The sequence below is a fragment of the Pempheris klunzingeri genome, chromosome 23 (assembly GCF_042242105.1).
Source record: "Pempheris klunzingeri isolate RE-2024b chromosome 23, fPemKlu1.hap1, whole genome shotgun sequence".
Taxonomy (NCBI): domain Eukaryota; kingdom Metazoa; phylum Chordata; class Actinopteri; order Acropomatiformes; family Pempheridae; genus Pempheris; species Pempheris klunzingeri.
In genome coordinates, this window is record NC_092034.1 from 7,626,553 (window position 1) to 7,645,196 (window position 18,644).

The following is an 18,644-nucleotide window of genomic DNA, read 5'->3' on the forward strand; positions in this document are numbered from 1 at the left end:
TAATTTGCCTCAACCTGAAAAACATCAGAGATAAGTCACAGAAAGGTGTGAATACAATTCACAGAGATTTTAGATGTAAAGTAGTGCCTCTTTGACTTGATGAGATAAAAAATGTGCAACTTTCTTAGTTTCACTAAGCCCCATCAAGCTTTACGTTCCCACACAGAATGTATGCAGTAATTCTATAAATAATGGGTTTGATTTCAGACAGACATGGACAAGAGCTGTGTTCTCCTCTCTAGTCGACCATAAATCGTGTAGGCTGAAATGTCAAATGACCTAGCTGGCTGGTAAATTAAGCTAATATTATCACCATGAATTGGTCTTTATATGACCATTTAGCAATTACTTAGCTACTTACTCTTAAAATGACAATTCTTTAAAGAGATCTTTAAATATGCACTTGATGGCTGCATATATGACATCATGCTAACAGGCTACGGCTAAAGCTGAACGTCGTTGGCAAAATATGAGCATCCACCAGACATAAGATGCATTGTTCTTGTATAGCAATATAAAACTAGTGAGGCCTAGTAGGTAGGTATGGTGAGGAACACTGCAAGATTAAACTGTGATTTTGTTTCTCACATTAGCTTGTTTGGCTGCTTCGCTAACATTTAATTCTAAATTGTATGTTTTAACTGTTAACGTAACATGTGACAAGGCTTTTAGGATGAGAACTAAGAGATGAGTCTGGGAAAATGTAGCATTACTGTGGGTAACACATTGGGTAACCCTACAAGTAAATGTAATGTAGGTAGTTTAATGATATGTGGACTCTTGAGCAAACTAACACATTGTTTTCCTTTCACTTTTGCTCAGTGTTTTTGGTTTTGGGAAGGCTAAAAAGAAAGAAAATCACCATCCAAACTTTGATATACAGAGTATTGTTGCGACAGCACCATGTATATGGAGACACCTAAAGCTTGACAGGCCTGTGGCGCCTAGTTATGGTTGCTCAGATATGATTGGACAATCTGTTCATGAGAGCCTCCTATTATTGGCACTTCAGATGCACTGTGTCTTCAAAATGATTTGTCCTTGAACAGGACACCGAATCTCTGATTTATTATCAAACATCCTGGATTACTGCACAGTAAAATGGCTCAAATGTAGCGCAGTGCATCGTGTTCCATCCGGGGTTTATGTTCAAACAATGTACGCTCAAAAGGCCTCAGTATCTTCCTGAACAAATTTTCAAACGGACATAAAAGACGACACGAAACCGGCGCTATAAAGCCCATTCCCCTACCACCCAAGACATTGTGCTATCAAAGGCAGCAAAGTGGAAACACAAGACATACAAAAGGATTGTAAACACAAGCGCACACACTCACACATATCACAGGTCCAAAGCAGCACCCACTGTGATAAATGTTCAATACAAGACAGAAAAAGACGAAGGAAGGGAAATAAAAAAAAAAAAAACTGATATGAAAACGAAGTGATCAGTTGGGATGGAACTGCAAATTTGGGAAATGGAAACAAAGCACCCTTTTTTCTAAAAAAGAAACCAGAAAAACAAAGTTTTAAAAAGTAAATGCACATCAATTCAAACCTGTGTGTCTATCAAACTCATCATCCAAAACCAAAAAACAACACTCTGACAGAATGACACTTTCCTGAGATGCACAAAGTGACGCTTTCAGAACAACAGTGAGCATTAGTGTGGTCGGACAGGGGGCAACACACCCCCTTTTTCTGGATATGTACTTTTGAATAACCATGACTTTGAGCAAACAACAGGACGGAGCATCTTGTAAATGATCCCCAAAGTGAGGACTTGATGTCTGTTTTCTGTTCTTGTGTATTTTATTAAGATGGTCAGGACACAGAGGAGAAGCCTTCACCTCTCTGTTTCATTTGATTATCCATTATTATGCTTATTATGGACCTGTTCTTTACCAGAAGCTGAAGGATCAGCGACGCAAAGATCATTTCACCGAAATCAATTGTACTTATAGCTGAGTGGGCTGAGGAAGCATGAGGAAATGTTTGTAGGAGGTTAACAGATTATACTGCTGAAGCATGCCAATTTAAAAATAGGCAGAATAATTGTTTTGTGATACTGTATTGATCTCAAAAATGGAAAAATGTGTCTTTTGACTTTCTTTCCACAGTTCATCTATAGAGGAAAAGCACCTAGTGTTGGTAGTGAGTCCGTGTCTTGTTTGAAGCACCTCAGAGTGAACAGTGGACTGTAATGGGCATCTCATTACCTAGATGTCCAAGACACATTTACACATATTCAGCTTACAGCAAGCTTTATATAGCCTAACAGTTAATAAAAGTCATATTTTGCACACCTTTATCAGTGGTAGATCATCTAATAGATCGTCTAAATAAGTGGGAGTAAATAATTCCCTACTTCCTGCAATCCTTTTAAGTCAGCATCAATCATAGCTGCCACCACAGCAGGAATGCAGGCACCAAGTCCTTGAAAAAATTAATAGCTAAACATTAAATGCAGAAGCTTGTGGGAGTGGTTACCAATTTTCTCCTAAACCATCCAAAACATATCAAGGAAATAAGTACTGACAGAGACAAATGGTTCATTATGTATTTTCAGCATCTGAGGAAAGTTTAGAAAAGATGCAATGCTGTTCGACACAAATGGTCCAATGATGGTGGCGGCCCTGACCTTTTTTTGTGGTCTCAGGTCCACTTGGTAACAAAGATCCAGAGTTTGACTAATTATACATCGTGTAATCAGGTCTTGGGTGTTTCAGTGTGCCAAATAGTTTCAGTATGCCAATATGTGTTCACATACTTGGCCAATAAAAGCTGATTCTGAAATAGTGTCAAGTTTTTCTTGCACTTCACCAGAGCTGCAACGATTAGTTGGTGAATTGATTAGTTGATCAGCCAAAACACAAAAACTGACTCAAATAATTGTTTTAATAATTCAAGCAACAGTCTCACACATTTGCTAGTTCCAGCTACTAAGACTTTAGGATCTGATGCTTTTCTTTGTCATACATAACAGTAAACTGAAAGTCTTTTGTTTTTGACAGTTAGACTGGACAAAATCTGACTCTAAACTACTAAGGCACTATGGGAAATAATAACATTTTTCCCTATTTTTGTATATTCTATAGACCAAACAGTTAATTAGGAAAAGGGTCTGGTGTTTGGATAGTATAGTTGGATCTGGTCTAATCATATTCAGGTCTACTTGGATCAGGTCTGTCTGTCTTGTAGTCCCTCTCTCTTTTTTTTTTTTAAATGAGTTGATGCTAGGGTTTGGCTCGGTTTTCAATGGGTCATTTCAGGGTGATAATTTTGCACCTGTAAGAATCTCAATCAGAAGTTTCTCAACTTGTCATGAATGCACAAATAACAGTTCACATCACCCTAAAAAACATCCTACGTCATGATTGTCACTCTGCATGATTGTATCCGTCTTATTTTTAGTCAGGCTCTGCTATTTTTTCTTCCTTTCTGGTTTGTGCGTTTGTGTCAGCCTCAGAGTGACCTGGTGGTGTGTCCTCAAACCACACAGGGGCAGAGGAAGGGGGGCCTTCTCTGTGGCTTGTCAATCATTTTGTGGCCAATGTCAACCTGACATAGTCCTAAATTGACCTTAATTAGCTTCTCCACTGTGACCCTCTGAACTCCTGCAGCCTTTACTGACATGTGCCTGTCTTTGACCTTGCGAGCAAACACATCCACCAACATCTCCACATCTGAGGAAAAGTTTCTCCTCTCTTAGTAGCCCTCTCCTGCACATACAGCCCCCCACCCCCTGAGCTCCCAAATACTGTATCTGTTGCCTGGTCCCAAACTCAGCCCTGGTCTGGCTGCCCCCGAGATTCTTATGAATTTACAAAGAGCTGCTATCAATAATGAATGGCCTGCTCAATTATTGACTGCTCTTTACATCACTAGTCTTTACTGTTTCGTTCCCACCCTGCTTTCTGAGTTCCATTACCTGTCCTGCACTCACTTATTTGCCTGATCATTTATTCAGGGCCTTCCTCACTCCCTCCGCTCTCCTCTCCACCCCAGCTGTCAATCTGAGCGCGGGAGGGAGGGCTGGAGCGAAGGAGGAGGTGGAGGGATGGAGAGAAACTTGAGAGAAACTGTGAGACAGCGGCGTGCCTATATGCCAGCGTGCGAGCATATGATGTATGTTTTTGTTTGTTTGTGCGCACAGTCTCGCACAAGAACCTCCAGCGTGCCTGCCAAAATTATTTTCACTCAGCGCGCAAACATGACCTCACCTCTACATGCATATAAAAAGAATGCACGGCTACTCTCCTCCGCTAAAACCCGATAGCCACATCCAGCTCCATCGCTTGTTAAGGGATATATGTGGAGCCGTGTATTTCAAAGACTATTCCACTCTATATGGAGAGAGAGGAGGAGAGAGGCAGATAATCCTCATTGAAAGTGGATGAGATGAGAGCCAGGACCACTCAGCGCTCAACAGAGATCTTAGCAGCAGCCCACGCAGTCTCCATCAGCAGGAAGGAAAAGAAGAAGTAGAGAAAAACACACACAAAGCAATGGGATAGTGGCCATTTGTTTTCTTTTCACTCCTTTCAATCCTCTCATTCCAACGTATATATATGCACCATCAAATGTGTTTGTTAATAAGTCGCAAGAAACTGCACTACTGACATCCACGCTACTGTATCTTTAAGATTCACTGTCATATTAGATAGTGCACATTCAACACTAGCTAAGCAGCTGATGTTAAAAAAAAATTGTCAGACATGTTTATTCTTAATTGAATTTTAAAGCTACATTAATCCATGTTTATATCAACAATGGAAAAAATGACTGTGTGTCATGAAAGGTGCCACTCAGCTCTATGGCATCTCTTTTCGGTTTGTTTTTTTATGCCACACAGCTTTGTTTTGTCCAGTTTCACCCATCTTATCAATCCAGGTTTCACTGTTTGTTTGTTTCTTTTATTTCTCTCCACAGCAGAGAAACCAACCTCACGCTACCTTACCCAGCAAATAAACAAAGTAGAGCTTTTAGCTGCTGAAGAGCCTCCTGTTTCCCTTAGGAGAGAAAAAAAACAGAGCTAAAAAAAGGAGTGAATGTTGGACTTGCATTCATTAGATGGACACAAACAAGACTCCAAATCGTTTCTTTGTGTTTGGTTTGTGTTGACGTGTTCACCATGACAACTTTATCAGGGGAAAATGTGTCAGTTGTTCGTCCTTACAGGTTGTTCGCTCGCTTAAAGAGCAAATCCCAACACAAGGTAGTAAAATGTAAAATGATGTTATGTCAAATATGTACTGTATTTCCGTTCACTTCACTCCCACTCCATGTCCTCCAGAGTTTATATCTCTGCCGTCATTCTCTTCCTGGCCTGTTCCCAACCATTTTGTTGTTCTCCCCGTTTATTCTCAACATCTCTCTCTAACGCTGTTTCCTGTCATCTCAAACAAAACCTACATGTGTAAGGAGCAGGCTTGTGGAGAGGCAATTGCCAAAGCATCAGAATACAAATCATCAACATTTTTTTTTTTTTTACACCATGAATCCCATCTTCTCTCTTGTAGCGTATTTGTCTGCATCCCCTCCACACCTCTCCGTCTTGTCCTGACCGCTTTTCGTCACTCTCCTCCTAGTCTCTTCCTGCCAAACTCTCCCCTCGCCCCCCCTCCCTTCGCTGCCACTACTCTCCGCATCAATCCCTCCCTCTCTCTCTCTCTTCTCTTTTCTCCTCACCTTCTCTCTCCTCCCTCTACCCGTCTTCCGTCCTCCTTCCATCTCTCCCCTCCCGAGCTGACAGTACCTGAGGGAAGAGGCCACCTGCGGACCAAGTGGAGAATCAGCCGACAGCTGTGTGCACACTCTCTCCGGTGGCCTTCAATTATTCACTCACTTCTCCCTCCTCCTTTTTCTCTCTCTCCATCTTCGCTCTGCCCTTTTCATCTCTCCCTGCCGTCTCTGCCTTTACCTCTCTGTTGCTTTTTGACACCGACCCTGCGTGTCTGCCTCTCTCTACCGCTTTTATTCCACAGCTTTGGCCCTTTCTTGCATTGTTTCTACCACCTTCTCCCCTCTAATGTCCCTCCTGGATGTCTTGAACACTCACACACTCCTAAGACCATCGCTCCACCATTTTCTCCCCCCCCGTCTCACCCCTGCTGCATCAGCCCAGCAGCTCCTTGCCTCCACTTCACTAACCCACTCCTTCTCTCCCTCTGTCTCCTCATGTCTCCCTCTTTCTCATGTGTTTCCCCAAAGATTGATGACTCTCCGCCACAAGGCGAGTGGGCCTGTTTAAAGATGCATGAGGTGACGAGGCCAAGTTTTCTCCTCCTTGTCTCTCTCTCTCTCTCTCTTCTCTCCCCCTCTCAATCTCTCCTCCCAACCCTTTCTTCTGACGGCAGCAGCCACCTCTGCAAGAGGCTTCCCACTGATCCCAGGCAGTCAGAGGCCACCTCCAAATCAGACAGCCTCCTCCCCTCCCAGGTCTTGTCAGAACGGCTGAGCGTGACGTATGACGATCGGCTAGCAGACGGTGTGATAAATGATGCTGCTGTGGACCCGCGACTCATAAACGGACAGAAAAGCTGGCAGTCATCGATATGATGATGCACTGAATAGACAGGGAGAGGAGGGAGAGGAGGGAGGATCGCCGGTGCCCAGTGTGGTGAAAATAGATGAGTTTAAAGTCGTTAGCTGCGTTGCTTTTTTTCTGTATAAATCAGAGGTGAAGCAAAATTGTATGACAAAGACATCCAATGCAAATTTTTCTTTTTTCAAACCGCTGAAGGATAATAGCAGATAAACATTATTCACCCATCCAGCATCAGACACTAAGTCTCAAGCGGTATCATAACAAGAGTTGTTGTTGACCAACCTCTTTGTTATGGATGCATGTATTGGGTTTGCTGTTAACTGAGATTGTAGGTAGAACTCCAAACGACGAAGAATCGAATACAGCTTTGCATGCAGTTTGATGGTACTACTGTAGGCTTGAGCTGATTCATTTGAAGCTTATAAGACCAGACCGATATTATTGGATTTTACCACTAGGTTTCACACGTGACTCCCGAATGGACCATAATAAGAGGCCATGATGAGAGTGTTAAGGCATCACAATCAGGACAACTGAACAGTAGTTCAGCTTAACCTTTGCTCCCCTGAACTTTACCATCAAAACAAAAGAATGATGCTGAACTTTAGGAGGAACTTGGAAGTAGGCCCACAGGAAGTAATCAGCAGGCTCATGATGAAAGTGGAAGTTAACAGTCGGCGTGTGGTCAGCCAGCCGATCTTTGTTTTTTTAGCTTTGAAGACTTACACAACAGGGCTGATGTTAGCGACAGATGCTAAAAAGAAAAATCAGAACTCAGACTATAGTGACTCTGTTTGTAGCCCAAACAAACAAAATAAGGTGTGAGTCATGTTGTCTCATTACTAATGTAATACAGGTGGGGTTTAGTACGTCAGGACAGATTGCTGATGTAGGCTACTCTTTAATCTCCCAGAATGTGCCGGTTCAGTCAGCCTGCTGTCTGACTGAAAGGGTGGTGCAAACACTCCATAAAAATAAGGGTAAGTAATGCATAATCTTAAAGTGATCGATTGAAATTGATTGATTTTTTTTGGCATCCCCCATGTTCGCAAATTGACTAAAATGTCTCTGTCTTGTTAATCTGCTATTGCCCTTCACAGCATGTTGGTGCAGGAACAGAGGTTGTTTAGTTCAATATGTTAGTCATGTCTGCCTGACTAGATGATCCTTTATCTAACTGAGGTTTGGGCGACTTAAACGTGGAATCTAAAGCCCCGACTATGGCTCTGAAATTTCAGTAGCCGGAAAAAAATTCGCAAATCACGTACTGCTTTAAGTTTTAAGACACACAGGTGAATTTCTGACCGAACATTGAGATATAATCGACCAACTGAGATGTTGAATGTAGCAATAAGCAGCTGCCAAATGCCAATGATGAGTAGGTCAAATGCTGATCATTCTTTTCCTACTGTAAGCTAAGCAGATGTCAATATGTCAATATCTTGCATTGAGGTCTGGTCGATAGAGACTTTTCAGTTCTACCATGTTCTCAAATATTCACACTGTATAACACAGAGGGTCAGAGGGCTCTCGACGCCGTAACCATGCAAAACTCACTTTCTCCGATCTCACTCATCCACACGAATCAAAGGGCGACTCGCGTCTGACCCCAAAAACGGGCCCGCGATTAGTGAATGAGCAGTTTGACCTGAGCTGCCTAATAGACTGCCATCGAGCAGGCAGGAGGTAAGGAGCGGAAAGTGTCTCTTTCCCCTCTCATTAAGGCCGACACAGACAAAGCTTCCAGCTGAAAGACGATAAGAAGAGACAACTCGTGCTCCGTTTTGTCTGACAGAGGGATGAAGAGAGGAAGGAGGAATGAGACTATTAAAGGACAGTTCCTCTGAGATTTGTTCATTTTTTTTTAGACATTCTGCCCCTTTGGACTGACTTAATAACATAGGTTCAGACAGGGACATGGAGTCATTACTGCCACCAAGATCTCCCTAAGCACCATTGTACACACCCAGACTGAAGCAGGGAGGAACAACTAGCCTGCTCTGCCCAAAGTTAAAGAAACAGGCCTGCTAATTCTCCTTAAGCTGTCTTATTTACATAAAGTGTGCTGTTTTTATCAATGACAGGAAACAAGAATTTGTGATTAGCTTTTAAGCATAGCTAAGCTAAACACCCCAAATCAATGCAAAGACATGAGATTGATATTAATCCTCTCATGTTACGCTCTGAAAGAAAGCAAATTCTCCAAGATAGAGAACTATTTCTTAACATATGGGTCCCTTGCAAAATGGTTTTGGGTGATGTAAAGTCTCCCAACACGCTGAAAATGTCCCTAAAGAGGGAGCAGCAGGATAAAGAAATGGCAAAAGAGAGACAAAAAGGCAGAGAAAGAGATGAGACAGAAGATTACCACGGAGGCATTTAGAGAGAGTGAGGTTAAAATGAAAGAGATGAGAAAGAGACAAACAGGCAGGGTGGGGTGGGAGATGGGGGGGCAGGGAGACGCGGAGAAACAGGGGAGAACGAGAGAGACAAACAAGGCTAGACAGGGAATCAGACAGCCAGAGTGACAGAGGCAGACTGACAAGCAGAAAGAACAGAGTGAGTAGCTGATAGATGACTTCAAAATGGAGAACAAAAAAGCAAAGGATGCACTTGCGGTACCTTCTCTTTCAGCCCGGAATATGAAGGTCCGAAGGGAAGTGACCACCTCGAACTTGTTGTCGCCGAGTCCTCGCACCTGTCTGATGGCGCTGGCCAGGATCAAACCTTTGGAGTACATCTCCTAAACACAGAGAGACATATAAACATAGAGATAATAGACTGCAAAATCAGACACTAAACACAAGCAGACAGACACGCGGCTTCATGCATGCTAATAACATTATTGAATTGTTGCTTATTCCTTTCATCTGCATCTGTAGACTCACAATTACTGCTTTCCAGCGCATTGTTTGCATCAATAGATGTGTAATTCTGAGTTATATTACCGTCGGCTAGGATCGCATTCAATTTGAAACGCCACTGACAAACATCCTCATCAAACGAGAGCCATAACCTATCAATACAGCGTCAAATTTATTTGCAGAAATAGCTTCCCGGTTCCCTTTCAAGCGATAACTTTGATAAATGGCACACAGCTCTTTGACAAGAAGCATCTCAATCAAAAAGCCACTGCAGGAACACAAACAGGAAACTCATACTATATGTTTTCATATGTGCTGCATACTGTTAAGCAAGCCAGGGCAAATTTGCATTGATGTGATCTTTGATAATAACGCAGATAGCTTAAATTATAGACTTAAAGCATGTGCGATTTGAAATGGAGGTGCAGGAAACAGTGAATCACATTGGATTAAATCAGTCCAAACACAGGAATAACACACAGAGCGCTGTCATTTGGGTGTTGGAAGACTTTATAAAACAAATCTACTAGCTGAAAACAAACTTCTCAAATATTTAAAAAGAGACAGGCACGCTGTACTGGGGATTTGGATAAAGCACAGGAAGCGCTCGTTGGGTAAAGTGGGATTGGGCTTTGTGTGTTTCATTACCCCCGTGTTTTCCCCCAGCAGCTCTAGTGGAGGCATCCAAATAAGGAGGATGATGCACCGGAGGATTCATGACCCCCTTTAGAGTCTCCCTCGACAATGGCAATTAAAGTACTGGGTCATTGTCAATATGAAGAGGAGACAGACAGAGCAGAAAAAAAAAAAAAAAAGAAATATTATCAATGTTATCACTTCTGCAGAAGCAAGGACAGCATGGTACTGCCATTGAATCGTATTCAAACTGTGATGTGGCAAGTATAACAGAAATGCCCTTAAAGTAGTAGGAGAAAGCTAAGAACATCTCTGATTGTAATGTGCTAGGGGACAGTACATTACATTCTGTAGCGGCGTGAAAATCACTGGGCTCTAAAAAAATAAAAAATAAAAAGGGGGGTCGTCGCAGACATTGCATTATTCATGTCGATAATGTCATTATCATTGCAAAGTATGGCACCAAAAAAAAAAAAACAGGCGCGTCTCTTTTTTCTCTCTGTCGCTCTTCGACGGGCTTGACCTGAATTTTGATTCTCTGCAGTCCTGTGCACAACATAATGGCTCGTGGTGATTGCCGCGCACAAAAACTGTACATCTGCTCTACTGTAACCGCCGCCGTCATACCCTGCGAAGACAACGAGCGCGACGTAAGCGAGGGGAGGAGGAGAGAGGGAGTGAACTTCTGACTCCCTCTCGCCATTCTTAATTAAGCCGGTGACCTTGCCGTCCACAAAAGCCTATTTCTAGAGACCACGCAGCCAAAAATATACCAGGCGGCGCAGTCGGTTAGGGAGAGCGGGGGCGGAGAGGGAGAAAGGGAGGGATGGATGGATGGAGGGAGCATGAAATTCTTTTTTAAAAAGAAGAGAGAGAGAGAGAGAGGAATTAGGTGTGTGTGAAAGGCCAAGGAGAGGACAGAGAGGTGGAAAATGGAAAGTGGAGAGATACAATGGGAGGGGGGGGGGGGAGATAAAACAGAGGCAACAGTGGAGGTCCATAATCAAAAAGAGAAAGAGATGCAGCTGGAGAAGAAGAGGGGGGAGGCAGGAGACATGTGGGAAAGATAGACATCATGTAGAAATGAAGATGCCTAAGAGGGTCAGCGAAGGGTCTTTCTCATATTAAAGCAGGATGTTAACAATGGCAAGAAGAGGCTCAACCTAATTACCGGCAGCCAGCCTTGTGCTATTCTTTCCCCGGGAGTTTCACACCAATATCTCCCTCTTTCTCTCTCTAAATTTAGACAGATGTTAAAGGAAGGTGAGGAAAGGTGAAACTCAGTGTGTGGATGAATTAGCTTGGTGGCTGTGCGCTGATAATTACACCCCGGTATGGGTTAACGGTAATTAATTGTTTTAATTCCAGTTTCGGGGTCACGGAGGAGAGAGTTGTTTAACTGCAAGTTGTGCATCTGTAAATACTCTGACAGCCCAGTCAGCGGAGAGATGATGAAAAGAAGCGGTCAGCGTTAAGGCGGTGGATTCAGACACAACGCTCTGCAGCCGCCCACACACACACACACACACACACACACACGTAGTGTTTATAGACTAATCTCGAGAGGATGGGCTGCCAAGGATGCAATGAGGCCTAACTATCTCTCTCTCTCTCTCTCTCTAACAGCAGACACACCTGACTCGCCTCCTCTGCCAAAGATCCCCCCGCACTCAACTCAATCCTCCTCACTCTGGCCTCCTCCCTTCACCTCCTCCCGACACTGAGCTACCTCACTCCCACGTCCTCCCATTCGCACATCTACCCTCCCGACACCTGTAATGTGTGTAATTTCACAGGGCGGTGTCACTTTTTTTATTCAAGTGGAGCTGCCCATCCTTCGTGGAACTGCCCATCCTCCGTGGATAACTATGTCTCTTTTCTTTTCAAAAACAACCCGGTAAACTTCAGGAAACAATTAAGGCAGAGCAATGGAGCTAAAGCCCACAATAATGGAGGCGCCGTGTGGAGAAAGCAGGGAGGAGGGTAAAGAGGGTGGAAAGAGTTTCACCATCAGCATGGAGTAAAGGTTTTGGCATCTCCAAGGCAGTGAATTTTCAATGGAGGCATGGGGACACCAACTGGTTGTAGCAGATAACTGCACCTTTGAGAAACTGCTTGCGGGCAACAATGCATCCTTAGTCAGTGTTTCACAGAGCGGAGTGCCTTAAGAATGTTAAAGATGCTGCTGCCAGAGCTGCAGAGCTGTTTTTAAAGGCCCAGTTAAATAACGAATCTTCAGAAAGTCGGTCACTTGCAAGATTTTCAGGTCTCACATTTCTGATTTCATGTTTTTACATATTTGGTGCGAAATAATTTAGGTCTAATAATTAAATATTCAAGGTGTGTGTCTGCTAGGTTCTATCTTATTTATTTTGTATCTGTTCCGTGATTTTATGGGGGGAAAAAAATCTTTTCTCTCGCATTTAAATCTGAATCAGGTCCAACTATTTAGGTTTACAGTCATGCTCAAACTTGCACTATTTATTTGTTCGGGGGAAGTGTAACATTGGAAGCATGTAATGAAGTTGTTAAGGATGTGTTAAGCAAGCAGCACATTCGTTCATTTACACCTCGAGCAGACAACAGTACAACATTAGCAGTCATTTGAAAGTCATGTTTGTGTTGAATCCAAGTCTAATATTTATTTTCCTTCTACCTCTGTCTTGCACCTCAGCGACTGCTGAGGAAAATATCAGGCTCCTCAGCGGCTAAATGCTCCAATACGTTGGCTGGTGGCTAAATTTGTCATCCAATTGGTGCTGTGCAGGTAGCGCGGCGTGGGTTTTTACAGCTTTCTACTGAAAACAGCTGAAAACAAAGCTGATGAGAGCAGAGAGAGTGAAACAAAATAGTAAAGTTGTGGGAAGAAAACTAAAACAATGAGCTGGAAGAAGCTAAAACAAAAACTCAGCTATTTAATCTTTTGTTAATATAAAAATACTAATTAGTGCAAACATGATTTGGGTTTTTTTTTTTCTAGGGATCATATTAAATTCAAGGTGTTAAATCTGCTATCTGAGGGATACCACTGATCTAAATTCATATTATATTTATTCTTAAATGTCTCTCTGTAGGATTCTTAGTTAAACTAATACCAACCTGTGGCACACAGAAAACAAAAAAAAGAAGCACAGAAAAAAAGCACAGATTCCAGCTGGACATATTATATATATACTGGGTACCCAGCATATATAAAGGGAAATGGAAAAAAAGAAGCACTTGGAGTGTTACAGTAAGCGTCAACAGAGGGATCTTGAGAAGACACAGGAGGGAGTAAGCAGAGGAGCTTTCAGGCTTGGCAAGAGAGGGCTTTACAGCGTCAGTCAGACAGACAGACAGACAGACAGGCAGACAGGCAGACAATCAGGCCGACAGATACACTCAAAGACTGATCCCTGATCCTAAGACCTCATCTCCCCTTTGGCCTTCCATTCAGCCTCAACCCCACCTCCCCTATCTTCTCATCCCTTCATCCCTCCCAGCCATCCTCTTCACTTCTTCCCCTCACTACTCTCAAGCCCGGCTTTGGACTGTTTTCACAAACACACACACACACACACACACACACACACAGACACACACACACACACACACACAAGACACCACATTGGGACCCTGAAGGACCAAAGCATTCTCCCAAGTCAATCCCTGTGTTGACGAAATCGGGCGAAAGGGTGATTGATGATACGGATTGGATACAACGCTGCGGTGAGGGAGAAGTGAGACCGAGGATCTCGCTACTCTCCCACGCCACCTCCGCTACCCCGATGATGACATCACCGCGGCCAGGGCCTTCAAGCTGCGACTGTGATTAAGTGCGATTACTTCTGTCTGGGGCTGACAGATCCCGCAGGATTCTAAACTACAAAAGAGTTTTGGGTGTGTTGAAAGTTTGAGAAAAGCATGAGAGTGCTCCAGTGTGTGGGCATGGATGTTTTTGTGTATGGGCGGTACAGATTTAAGAAAAAGATGAACTGATAAAACCACGCTGATATCGGTCTGCATTTCATCCAAAAGTCCAGACTTAAGTTTAGTGCAGACTGTGTTTTTCCTGCATTTTACAATATCTGTCTGACCTAATGTCTGCAACTCTTACAGTCCTATCATCCTCAGCTGTACATAAATGTTAGCAATGCTAGCATGCTAAACTAAATGGGTTAACATGGTAAACATCAACATGTTAGCGGCGTCATTGCTGACATGTTACGGCTGCACTTTGACATTAGCATTTAGCTCAGACTTGCCAAAGTACACCCTTCGGTTTAGATGTACAAATGAGATGATTGCAGTTCACTTAAATGGTCTTTTTTCATCTTGATGTGTGTAAATTGATATTTGATGACATTGTAAATATGCAAATTAGGGCATGATACTGTCTAACAACATGTAGCAACTGTTGGAGCAGATTTTAGCTACTTTTCATTGAAAACAGTACATACTAGTACTACTATACTATAAAACATACTATAAAATACTACAACTAGTTGGAGCACCTGGGTGAGGGAAGATGAACAGTATCCAATGATAGCGTCACTGGGGCAGCAAATTCGCTCACAGAGGAACTGCTTGGTTCTTTTTGTTGGATATTATTTGCTCTCGTCCTGGAACAAACGGAATAATCCTATAATCAATAGACCGGGTCTGAGATCCGATGTGTAGGTTTTGCACCCCTATGTCAACCTGACAACAGTATGGGATAATAAATGACTCGTAATGTGAGCAGTACAGTCATTCTTGTAGTCTGCACTACAACAGCACACACATACACGTGTGTCTGCACTGCGAGGGAAAGCAAGCCCCCAACTCATATTTCAATTTCTGACATAAAGCGGCACTGAGAGACTTCCTCTGTCCGTGCAATCTTTGTCTACCCCCACGCTCACTCTCTGGAGGTGTCACCGGGTGGCACGGAGGGTGGTACAGGGCCCCAGCTGGCCGCACAAAGCTGGGATGGCAGAGAGATTATACTCGACCTCTCCGCTCACCCAAAACATGATGAAGCCCTCTGTTTTCTCAGAGGGGAGGAGTCACATTGGCAGGATGACTTCAAAAAGTCTGAACAATAATCCTGGTCCCCTCTCTCTCTCTCTCTCTCTCACATACACAAACACACAGGCAAACTTTCCTCTTTGCAAAAAAAAAAAAAAACATTGTGCCTACACCGACAGTGACACAGAGTATAAAGTGCTGACTGGCTGGCCTCCCCGCCGATTCCCACTCTGCCGGCGACCGAGCGTGTCCTGATAAATAAAGCAACAAATGCAATGGAAAGAGAAAATGAGGGGAAAGAGAGAGAGGCTGTGGGAGCCAGAGAGCACGGAGGGCTATAATTAGTAAGTGATTAACGAGCGGGCATCAGACAGGTCCCACACCATTGATTGTGATGTTGTGCAATGCTGCTGCAGCGAAAACGAGCTGGCCCTGGGAAGGTGCACTGAGGTCACCGCTCTGGCACGCACACACACAGAAATGTGTTTGTTGTTAGTGCAAGATACATCTAACGGTCATCAGCGAGAACATGAAGGTAGAGCAGATAGGGTATGGCCGCTTGAGACTCACTTGAGAGCACAGGAGTCATGCAGTAAAAGTCTTTTTTAGAGGATAATACCAGAGTTTATGCAGGTTTTAGCTCTTAAAATGTATACTTTACATCTCTTCTGACTATTTTCAACCATTTTTAATGTGTTTTTTTTGTCCTTTAGTAGGGGGGGGGGGGGGATCAGTGTACGTCAGGTATGAAATCAGTTAGCAGAAACGTGCTTTTGTAATTGATCACATTAAACTTGACGTGTTCAACCAAATCTACTATACATTTTTCTCAGTGTTACAACGTTGTTGTTTTGTAATGCAGTTTAAGTGTAGATAGATTAGCAAAGAGTGCACTGCATTGCCTCTAGGGCCGGGTATAAAGGGGCTCTGATGCACTTCTTTTAGCGAAATTGCAGCTCGTTTGATTGGCTCAGTTTATAACGGCTGTTGTTTTCATTCCAAGGTGCAGCCAAAGCCAGTTTGTAAATGTTGGTGGAATTAAAAACCCCCCCAAAAAAAAAAAAAAGTTTGTGACATAAAAACAACAGGGCCCAGACTAAACAGGTGGTGGTTAAGCTGCCATCTTGCCTGCATCTTTGTCTGCCTCCTCTCCAGCGTCTGCTTTTTCAACCCCCACGCCACCCCTTTCTCCCCCTGCAGCCCTCCCCTCTCTCTGATGATAAGGCAGGCAATGCTAAGCGAAATTTCAAACTCAACTGTCAGACAGAGGGAGAATGAAGAGAGGTACCAGGAGGGAGAAATGCTGAGGGAGGCAAAAAGAGAGGAGAGTCTTCCCTCTCCCTCCCCTTTCCCTTTCCTTCTTCCTCTGGAAACTGGTCAGGTGCCAACATCAATGTACTTTACTGTATGGCTAGGCGGGCACAGAGTGTGCTGGCCTGTCATGCATGGCGTAACGTAGCTCTGTCCTTGCCCCCATTCTTTACCCTGCCAAGCTAATGATGATGACAATGAGGAAGAGGAGGGGGAGAACGAGGAGGGAACACTTAAAGGTTGGCTCGGCCGCTCGTAGTGTAGATTTCAGTAATGGAAGAGATTGCCTTCGTCGACACGCGGCGGGAGGAGAGTGCGATGTGTGGACATGTACATGCAAAAGGTTTTAGGTTTTAGCAGCTATTAGTGTGTTATTCTCGCACTTACCTTGTCATTGTTGTAGTAGGCCAGGCTCTCGCCATCAAATCTCACCCACCTCCTTTGAAAAACACATTTTCTGCACAGAAAAGAAGATGTGCAAATTCAATCCATCTGGCTCATTCAGGCGAACTCAGCCAGCCTTGAGCGAAATAAGCGGCAGAAAAAAAAAAACAAACACCCAAACCATCAAGACAGTAAGCGAGTAACTAAATCTGCCCTGAACAGGTACTCATGTTTCATCAAGAGTGCCATTGATTCATTAATGTCAAGAGTTGCATCAACAGCTGCCAGTTAGCATAATCAAAACAAATGGCCACTTTCAATTTGAATATTCAACAGGACAAGGGCAGTTTGCCAAACCCATGCTTATCAGGTGATGAAGGAGAGCACAAAATGGAAGGAAGTGATTGGCTTAGCTGTGGTTTTGAGCAGCGCTAAAGCATGTGGCACCAAGAGAGCCTGGCTTTTTCTGGCAAAACTACGTCTGCCTTCAAAACTAAGCGAAAGCCTCTCCTTTCCTTCGATGGTGCACTGCATCGCAGACAGATCCGCTTACGGCTTCTGTGTCTTCTACCATTTATTAGCTTTAAATAGTCATTAAAAGACAGAAGACACGTGGGAGGCAGAAAAAAAACACAACACCGGTCTGCAAAGAAACAGGTAGCAGTGGTGGGATTTCTATTTTTAGCAACTTTGACCGAAAGTAGCATGAGGAGGTGAAAGGTTGTGAAACTGAATTAGAACGAGCATATGACTCATTACATTTCCTTTGCAAAGTGGAGATGCAGTAAAATTAAAATTACATGTAGATCCATTTATCATTACATCAAATAAAGAGGAATTTCTAATGTCTCCTATTCTGAACTCAGCCTCTAATCATAATTACAATCTTCTGTATTACGGTAACTTACCCCTGAGGCGACAGTTTGTCCAGCCAGCCCACTTTGAGCACCTGATGTTTGGGGGCTCCGTAGAAGCACGCGTATGGAGAAATATCAGGCAGCGCGTTTCTGGTCACAACCCCCAGAGCATCTGCTGGCTCGGAGTAGAGGTCACAGTCCACCATGATTAAAGAGCCATCCTTAGGGCCAGAGGCAGCCGGTCCAACAGCAAGAGCCTCAGGGGTCACTGGGAAATTTTGGTCCAAGCCAGCATGCGGCAAAATGCTGGCACACTCGTCCACTGTTGAGTATTCGTCTTTGTAGAGGTCTGGGATGGTTTGAGCAAGAGGAGACCCTTTTTCCTTGGGCTCTTTGTTTTTAGGCATTTTTTTTCTGTGGGAGCACGGATGACATTAAAGGAACAGTTTGACATTTTGGGAGATACGCTTGCATTTTCCTTGCCAAGAGTCAGATGAAAAGATATTACCGCTTTCATGTGTGTCCACTAAGTATGTGGTTAGAGCCAGGAGGCGATTAGTTTAGCTTAGCATAAAGCCGAAGGGAGAAACGACTAGTCTGACTCATTCAGAAATACTCCTAACAGCTCTCCTTTCTAATTAACACATAGTATCACATTTGTTTTATCCACACAGAAACAAGGAAGTTGCATGTTGTAAGAACATCATTCTGTTTGAGTATGCATTAAACAAACAAGTTATTAAGTAAGAAAAATACTATTCACACTGCATCTTATGAGGCAAAAGCTCTATATAACTTTATGGATAACATCACAATGTTAAGCACCACAGAATTATTTCCTGGGTGTATATGTGCACATGTACTGGTATACATGTACATAAATAACGTTTTATTTTTCATCTTATCAAATTACATTGTGAATTTAATATTCATACACATGTTCTGTGTGTGTGTAGCATGATTGAAACTACAACTTGCATTTAATTGCATAACCCTTTGTTGGAGAGTGACAGATAAATAACTTTAACAGATTAACAAAAGGTATCTTTTATA

The 18,644-nt window shown here is 43.3% G+C and overlaps 1 protein-coding gene across 1 annotated transcript in view; it reads right to left on the reverse strand.

Moving 5' to 3' along the window:
• arap2 (ArfGAP with RhoGAP domain, ankyrin repeat and PH domain 2) overlaps positions 1-18,644 on the reverse strand; it is a 105,873-nt gene that overhangs the window by 80,484 nt on the left and 6,745 nt on the right. Inside the window, exons 5-7 of the mRNA XM_070854712.1 lie at positions 17,643-18,005; positions 16,738-16,807; positions 9,173-9,293 (exon numbers count right to left, since the gene is read on the reverse strand). Coding sequence (XP_070710813.1) covers positions 9,173-9,293; positions 16,738-16,807; positions 17,643-18,005 — 554 coding nt within the window. The remainder of the gene's footprint in view (positions 1-9,172; positions 9,294-16,737; positions 16,808-17,642; positions 18,006-18,644) is intronic.